At 46.2% G+C, this 8824-nt stretch overlaps 1 protein-coding gene across 1 annotated transcript; it reads right to left on the reverse strand.

Moving 5' to 3' along the window:
• Positions 1-2208: 2208 nt before the first annotated feature.
• On the reverse strand, positions 2209-6882 carry LOC148119908 (uncharacterized). Its single transcript, XM_087896594.1, has 2 exons — positions 6452-6882; positions 2209-4414 (listed from the first exon to the last, which is right to left on the reverse strand). Exon 2 carries the CDS (start codon positions 4271-4273, stop codon positions 2681-2683), a length of 1593 nt encoding a protein of 530 aa, XP_087752720.1. The 5' UTR covers positions 4274-4414; positions 6452-6882; the 3' UTR covers positions 2209-2680.
• Positions 6883-8824: the final 1942 nt, after the last annotated feature.

The following is an 8824-nucleotide window of genomic DNA, read 5'->3' on the forward strand; positions in this document are numbered from 1 at the left end:
TCAACAGGAAAGGTATCCTTGCGCCATCTGAGAGAACACAGCATTGAATGACGCTGCCTGGATTTCACCCAGCATTTTGTTATGAGAATTTTCAAACATAACAGACGACTGAGATAATCTCAGTATATTCCTGTTTACCCAAGCCCTCAGTTACTGCCACACAGATGGTGCCTGGCTGAAGTTGGCTTGTCTTAGGCTTTCTCGATGTAATGCTGCTATGAGCATGAGGCTAGCCTAGAAGAAAGTGTGCTTGGAATTATAAGTCTGGCTCATTTTGCACCACACAGTACCATCCTCCTTCGTGATGCCCCTGCGGTAGCAACAGCAACAGCCTGCACAGGATCGTGAGGGTGACGATCTAGCACCCTCCAGTGCGGTATTGTGTAGCCATGATACTCTGAGGAGTGATGTTTGGACATCAATTCATTTTAACTCACAGTGGGTTTCTAAGGAGGATGCCCCATGCGAGCTTAGGACCACCTGTAGAGTCCTGACTGTATCGCTCGTCTGCTCTGTCCTGTGAGACTGTATCCAGTAGAGATCCATCTTATCCAAAGAAAATGAAAGGCAATGCCATCAACTATTATAGGGAGTACCGTTTAAAAGAAGTCAAAGGAGCTGGGAAAGTCTGTAAAATCTGAGTTTGATCTGAGAACTCATGAAAAAGAAGAAGAAAGAAAAAGGAAGGAAGGAAGGAAGGAAGGAAGGAAGGAAGGAAGGAAGGAAGGAAGGAAGGGAGAGAGGGAGGGAGGAAGGAAAAAAGAAAGAAGAAAGAAAGAAAGAAAGAAAGAAAGAAAGAAAGAAAGAAAGAGAGAGAGGAAACTGATGGTAAACACATGTACACTTGTTACCTCAGTGTTGGCAAGTCAAGGACAGACGGCTCTCTGGGCTTACTGACCCCCTAGCCTAGCCTACTTGACAAGTTCAGGGTCCAAGGAGAGACCTTGTCTCAAAAATACAAGTGGAAAAAAAGAACACAAGCTGGGTAGTCTGCTGGCCTTCATAACCATACACACACACACACATCATGAAACAAATGGAAACCTGTTAACTACAAGCCATTTTCCACATGAGGGCTTGAGAGAGGTGCCCTTCTGGAGGATTGAATGGTAGATCAGACGAACTTGATGCTCACAAAGAGTTGGTCTAGTTAACCTGCAACCTGCAAGAATGGGGGCTCAGTATCTAGGGTGTAGGGTTGAAGGGGCAGAGTGGATTTGTGATAAATTTCCAAATATTTGCAGCCTCTGTGGGAACTCCTGCGTCTGCATACAGCCCTAAATTATCTGGTTTATCAGATCCTAATGGAGTCTCAGTTTTCTCACAAGGAAGTTGGGTTTCGTGTACATTCAGGGCACAGGAAGAGAAAGAATTTGAATACAGTAGTACCCCTAGTCCACAGTTTCTCTTCCTATGGGTTCACTTGTTTGTGGTCAGTTGTGGTCTGAAAATATTAGGTGGGAAATTCTAGAACAGAAATCAAAAACTTTCAATTACATATTGCTTTTAAGAACATAGTTCTTCTTTTTCTCATCCGGAACATGATTTAGCCTGCGTCCAGTGTATCCAAGTGGTACCTGCTCTGCATTCATTAGCCAGCCAGTAGCCATCTTCATTTCTGTCATAATGACTATGTTCCAGAGACCAATATTTTCCTTAACAATAACCCGAAATAGAAGTGTTTACTGCATAAGTATGGTTATAGTTTTTCTGCTTTGTTATTGTTATGCTTTGCATATAAAAAAGGCTCACGGTCAACGGTTGGTAGACAAGGAGGCAGGGGTACCATGGAGGCTCACTGCCCATCAAAGCAGCACCAAGCAGATCGCTTCTGTGTGAGCACGCTGCAGCACTGACCCTAAAGCCCCGAACTTTCTCTTGACGTGCCTACCGCCTGTGCCCTGACTGGCTTGCCACCTTACGAAGAACAGTTGGCTGTATGTGTATATACGCCTCTCTCTTGGCTCCTCACCCCGCCTCCCTCTCTGCTCCCCACTACAATGACCTGAAGGACAGGTTTTACGTTATGCCCCATCTTTCTCTCTTTGGCTCCAGCTAATGTGAAACATGTTTCATGGTCTGCACCTGGCTTTTAATATAAATGTAAAAATAAGAACCAAAAGCCCTTTGCCTTATAAGAGGAACGGTCTGGAACCACGAGTCTCGGCGGAGGGTGTCCAGGTTGAATGAAATCCACAGAGCACGAGGTTGAGGTGAAACAGCAGCTCGTTTATTGTACTGCTGGGGCTAGCTTTTATACCATGGCACCAAATGGGGAAGGGGCTGCGAAGGGACTGTCACCTGACCCAAGGAGGAACTCTTACCTGACCCCAGTAGGGGTCAAGGACTGATCACATGCACTCCACCTTCACCTGTCCCCAGTAGGGACTGTCACCTGACCCCAGCAGGGATCAAGGAATAATCACGTGCACTCAAACTTCCTCATCCAACTCTAGGAGCAGAGGGAAGTTAAGATTCTTTGCAGATAAGCACCTCAAACGGGGGCAGGGAAATATAACTCGGGGTAGCAATTCCCACAATTCCCCCAACTTTATTTTATAATGAGGGGTCCTGTCTTAGGTCCTGCAAGGGAAGTACCTTCCCTTACCCGTCACTGGGCCCCCGATACCCTGTCTTAGGCGGGAGGGTCACCCCACAGGTTGCCCGTCCTTGGAGACCCTCATTTTTTCAGCATCTGCCGCCATACCTCATGACTTCCGGGAGAGTCATGGGCCAGACTGAGTAACACCTGACGGTGGACAAGCTCAGTCTTGGTGAAGGTGTTTAGAAGTCGTTTTAAGAGGAGCAGACCTACTGCTACCCCTACTAGTCCCAAGATCCCCAGGGACAAGGCACCTCCCCATCGCTGTGCCCAACCACCAATCTGGGCCATGGCATTCCACCATCCCTCAGCAGATATAGGTTTAACATGGGTTTCATTAACTGCAATAATCTGATGTACCAAAGAATGGGTAAAGTTTACAAAGGAATCATTCCAAGGCCCTCTAAGGTAAGCATTAAGGCGTTGCACCTCGAAGGACTTATTTTTCACTTCCATAAGGGTCACACAGGCAGAATGATAAAAATGAGAACAAGAAGCTTGTTGCACCATCCACAACACATTAATCTGTTCCTGCAATAAGGCTGTTTGCTGATTTAAATTTAGCATCCCTAATTGAATATGTGAGTCCATGGTATTTTGAGTCTCTAAGGCCTGGGTAACACGGGCAGCAAGAGTGTTAACAGTCTCTGCAGTCACTGCATTCTGGGACACGGTGATTCCCGCAACGGTGGCAGCTGTGGCTGTGGCTGATATGGCGATGGCTGCGATGACTGCGGCGGTGATTCCGAAGTCTCTTCTCTCTCGATACAAGATAAGCTCTCGTCCATCACGTGGGTCTTCTACCACCAGGGGAACCAGAGCAGGAATTCTCACCATCAGCACGGACTCATCAGTCGGGGACCAGCAGTTGCTCAAAAAGCAGGAGCTGGAAGAACAATCAAGGACACCATCCTCCCCGACCGACACATTAAAGGAGACAAACATAAAGGGAGGCAGAACACAAGCCAGACTGACAATAGAGAAATTCATTCCTGCTGCATAGTTAATCTGGAGGGATGTTTCAAAGATGTCTGATGTGTTCCATCTGGCTGTAGCATTGAAAGCCAAGCCCCTTTGAAGGGCTAAAGGCCTAATATCTGTGCATGCACGAGGGCCACAGAGAAACATGCCTGCAAACGTAGGTGAAACTCCTGGCATATTTGGATTTCTATAAGAGTAATCAAAGGCCCCTCTCAAGGAGTTTTTAGAGGTAGGTCGGTGACCAAACCACCATAAATATTGATCTCCCTCCAATTTCCATGGTTCCTTGGGAGCACAATTTCCCCAAGATAATGGTAAGTACAATCTGAAGGATTGTGGCGTCTTCCAACATAAGGGAGCTGGTCTCGGAGGAGTTGGAAGTTCAGAAACATTTCTTTTAAAATTTATTGGGTAAAAGATATCTCTCAATCCATAACAAGGATGCCCAGAAGAATCAGAAGAAAAGTCTCCCAGAGAATAATTACTAAGGACCACGCATGGTCCAGAAAGAGAGATACTAGGCATCTCTGAAATATTGCTAATCTTCCGGAAGCAGAGGGCATGAGATATATCAAACGTTAAATTACCCAATGAAGATCTTTCTAATGCTATATTTGCTGCAGGAACTCCCAAAGTATAATTGGTGGAATAAAAGGATGGAAAAACAGAGCTTACTTTACTTACTGGCATCAGTATGGGTGGATTCCTCACCAGTGCCCATCTCAGGGCTCCCTCGATGTTCCTCACTTGAATCCATATTGTCAGGACCAGTAGGGCCTGGCTCCACTAGCCGAACATTCTGCTCCGGCACCCAGATGGGTTTTTTGGTTCCTGGAGGGAAAACACAAATGGCCCCCCTCACCCTAGCCAACATGGGTCATAGTCAACATAGTCAACAGTGGTGACTGCCACTGTCCTGTGATACTATCTTTCCATCTAACCCAACCCAGATTGGGAAGGTTTCTGCCAATGTCTCTCCATTGCTGATAGACCTTGCTTATCTACTGTTAAAAAATTTAAAATGTATAAAATTGTAGATAACTGGGCATTTGGGGAGGTGATATACTCCCCCTTCTTTATTTTACAAAAAAATTGTTTAAGGATAGCATGCGTGCGCTCCACTACGGCCTGTCCTGTGGGATTATGTGGAATTCCAAAGGTATGTGTAATTTGATGTTCTTGACAAAATTTTGCAAACCTTTGGCTGGTATAAGCTGGTCCATTGTCTGTTTTGAGAAAATCTGGAATGCCCATATAAGCAAAAGCCTGTAGACAATGAGCAATAACGTCTTTAATCTTTTCTCCTGAATGTAGGGAGGCATAAATTACCTTGGAATAAGTGTCTACAGAAACATGTAAAAATTTAAGTCTGCCAGCTTGAGACAAATGGGTAACATCCATCTGCCAAAGGTGGTTAGGACGGAGGCCTCGAGGATTAACACCTTCATTGGGGGCATTATGAAATGGAGCACAAGCTGGACATTGGGATGTGATTTGAGTAGCTGTAGCTAGAGTACATCCAGAGTGAAACTTTAGAGAAGAGGCATTTAAATGATACTTTTCATGAAGATGACGGGCTCGTTGTTCCTCAGAGAGGAACAATGCCATTGGGCGGGTGAGGGAATCTGCAAGCTTATTTCCCTCTGCTAAGGGCCCTGGCAGATCAGTATGGGCCTGAATGTGGCCAACAAAGGCAGGAAACACTCTTTGGTATATAAGACTCTGCAGCTGAACCAAAAGGTGGAAAACCTGAGAGGTAGGTAATATATATGGCGAGGTTTCCAATGGCCCAACAATTCCTGCCACATATATACTATCAGTATACAAATTGAAGGGTTGATCCTTGAAAAGAGAAAAGGCCATAAGGCAGGCTGTGAGTTCTGCAGCTTGGGCAGAAATCGGACCTAGAGGCTGCTTTTCTTTAATTGAACCAGAGACCACCACTGCATAGCCCTTGGAAGAACCATCAGTAAACACTGAACGCACTCCCTTAAGGGGGGAAGTTTTAATATTTTTTGGAAAGATTACAGGATGATTCTTAAAAAATGAAATTAAATGAGAATCAGGATAATGATTATCAAAATTGGCTCCAGTGGTTGTGATGAACAAGGTCCATCCATCTTGAACCCTCTGTAGCCTTGTTATTTCCTCTTTTTGATAAGGGATTAGAAATTTATTTGGGATCCTGCCAAAAACTTGTAAACTAAAATCATATGCCTTCCATAGAAGCTGTAGCACCATTTCATAATATGGGGTCACTACCTTCTTAGGGGAAGCGGGCAGATGTAACCAATAAATGAGTCCCCCTTGACAAAAAACACCAGTAGGTGAAAATTGTGAGGTTGGGACGAGCCCCTAAATTCTGAGAGGAAACTCTGTCCCATGACTCATTTGCCCCTCCCTGTCTGGAGGCTTTTTCTTTTTAATCTTTCGCTCCTCTACCTTAGCGGGCTGAGCTAGCTTAGTTGCTTTCAAAGCCTGCTTAACCTGGACTTTCTCTGTAAGCAAAGCATCCCTGATCAGTCCCCAAAGGGAGAACATGGCAATAGGCAGGACTTCAGGCCCCTCCTTCCTCAAAGTTTTTTGAAGATCCCCGCGAACCTGTTCCCACTCAGAAATACTGAGGGCTCCACTGGTGATGAACCAGGGACTCCATGTTTCTGTAGTTTTAAGAAAATCATCCAAAGTCTTAGTTTTTACAGCTGTTCCTTTCAACAACCTCGTTAACTCTGATTTACCCGGGGTATTCCCCATTTCTTACTTATCTCTTATCTCTTAATTATCTCAAGTATCTCTTATTTCTTAATTATGTCTTAATCCCCAATACATCCTGGCCGGCTACAGGATGACCCAGTCCACTTTCCTCACCTTTCCGATCTCGGTGGGGACCTCCAATTACCGCGCCAGCACGGTCTGGAACCACGAGTCTCGGCGGAGGGTGTCCAGGTTGAATGAAATCCACAGAGCACGAGGTTGAGGTGAAACAGCAGCTCGTTTATTGTACTGCTGGGGCTAGCTTTTATACCATGGCACCAAATGGGGAAGGGGCTGCGAAGGGACTGTCACCTGACCCAAGGAGGAACTCTTACCTGACCCCAGTAGGGGTCAAGGACTGATCACATGCACTCCACCTTCACCTGTCCCCAGTAGGGACTGTCACCTGACCCCAGCAGGGATCAAGGAATAATCACGTGCACTCAAACTTCCTCATCCAACTCTAGGAGCAGAGGGAAGTTAAGATTCTTTGCAGATAAGCACCTCAAACGGGGGCAGGGAAATATAACTCGGGGTAGCAATTCCCACACCTCACCCCGCCTCCCTCTCTGCTCCCCACTACAATGACCTGAAGGACAGGTTTTACGTTATGCCCCATCTTTCTCTCTTTGGCTCCAGCTAATGTGAAACATGTTTCATGGTCTGCACCTGGCTTTTAATATAAATGTAAAAATAAGAACCAAAAGCCCTTTGCCTTATAAGAGGAATGCGTTGCTACAGACCCAGCTGCCGTGCTCTGGACATCAGAGTGTAATATTGGGTCTTTCTTCCTTTTAATAGGGCAGCAGAGCTAAACATCGCTGAAGCAATTGAATGCTTTGGTGGAGTAGCGGGGCAGTCAACACAAACAAAACAGGAAGAGATGGGCGCTAATGTATCTCTGCAGCACTCTCCCTAGTTCATGACATCCTATATATTTTTTGAAAAAGCAGGCCCATACTTAGAAAAAAAAAATCCAATCAGTCTTACCTATTCTCCTTCCATTTCCTCCATCCGTCCCATAAATTCAATTTTCAAGCAGTTTATCAGCCACAATGGCAACCTCTCAAAGGAAGAGAAAACTTGCTCAGATTGCGGTCAAACGGGCCTTGAAGCCCCAGCAATGTTGATTAAGAAGTTCAATAGATTCAGAGGACTGCAGGATTTCCAGTTTATTGCCCTCACATCTGTGCTGTATGCCCTCAGGCCTCCCAGACTCCCTTTCGGCTCAGCATGGATCTGGTCACTCAACACCATCCAGAGTTCTCTAGAGGAAGAAGAGGGTTGGCTGTGACTTCCCGTGGACATAGAGGCATTCCATCTGCTACCTCTCCGGTTGGTAACCTTCATCTTCCGACACTCAGAGCTTGGGCTGATGGTGGCTCATCACAAAGTCCTTCCCCCAAAACTCTGCCATTCAAAAGACACTTGTACCTGTATCCGGGCCTGCTTTCCTTCCTGGGATCCAATGTTGGCTATCTTGCATCAGAACCTGCTCCCACAGTGGACATAAAGGCCCTATTTCCTTGATAGTGGCAGAAAGGCAGACATCAGGGTTCAGTAGGGAATCACCAGGAATTCTAAGTTCTGTCTCTGAGCACAAAGACACTATATTAGGGGCACTGTACTAGGGACACTATACTAAAAGCACAGAGAATACTTTTTACTATAGTAGAGCATGCTAGGACAGGGGAGGACGTTTTGCAGCTCAACAGCATGGATACACAAAGGATTTGAGTCTCGTGGGCCACTTGTACAGCAGGGAAGACACTGGAGCTAAAATATCTGAGGGTTCTAACAAGCATGAACCATTAAGAATGAAAGTGTGTCAGGGAGGCTTCCTCCAGCAGCTAACGGGAGCAGATACAGAGACCCAGAGCTAAACATTTGATTGAGTTCAGGGAACCGCACAGAAGAGGGGGAGGAAGGATTGTAGGAGCCAGAGGGGTCAAAAATACCAGGAGAACCTGGCTCACAGAACTAACTAAGCAGGGCTCGTAGGGGCTCACAGAGTCTGACATGGCAACCGTGGAGCCTGCACCGGTCTGCGTTAGATCCTCTGCATACATGGTGTGGTGGTTCAGCTCAGGGTTTTTCTTGGGCTCCTAACAATGGGAGTGGGGGGTGTCACTGACTCTTTTGCCTACCCATGGGACCCCTTTCCCCCTGTTGGGTTGGCTCATCCAGCCAGGGTCTATGTCTAGTCTTATTGTGCCTTGTTATGCTATGTTCAGTTGACACTCCTGGGATGCTTGCTCTTTTCTGAAAGGAAATGGAGGAGCAGTGGATGTGGAGGACTCAGATCACTGTGGGTGGTGCCACCCCTGGGATGGTGGTCCTGAGTGCTGTAAGAAGTAAGGTTGCGTATGCCACGGCAAACAAGCCAACAAACAGCATCTCTCCATGGCCTCTGGTTCAGTTCCTGCCTCCAGTGAATGCCTTGGCCTCTCTAGATTGTAGATGGACTACAAGCGATAAAATGGAATA

The sequence above is a fragment of the Myodes glareolus genome, chromosome 14 (genome assembly GCF_982192425.1).
Source record: "Myodes glareolus chromosome 14, mMyoGla1.1, whole genome shotgun sequence".
NCBI lineage: Eukaryota > Metazoa > Chordata > Mammalia > Rodentia > Cricetidae > Myodes > Myodes glareolus.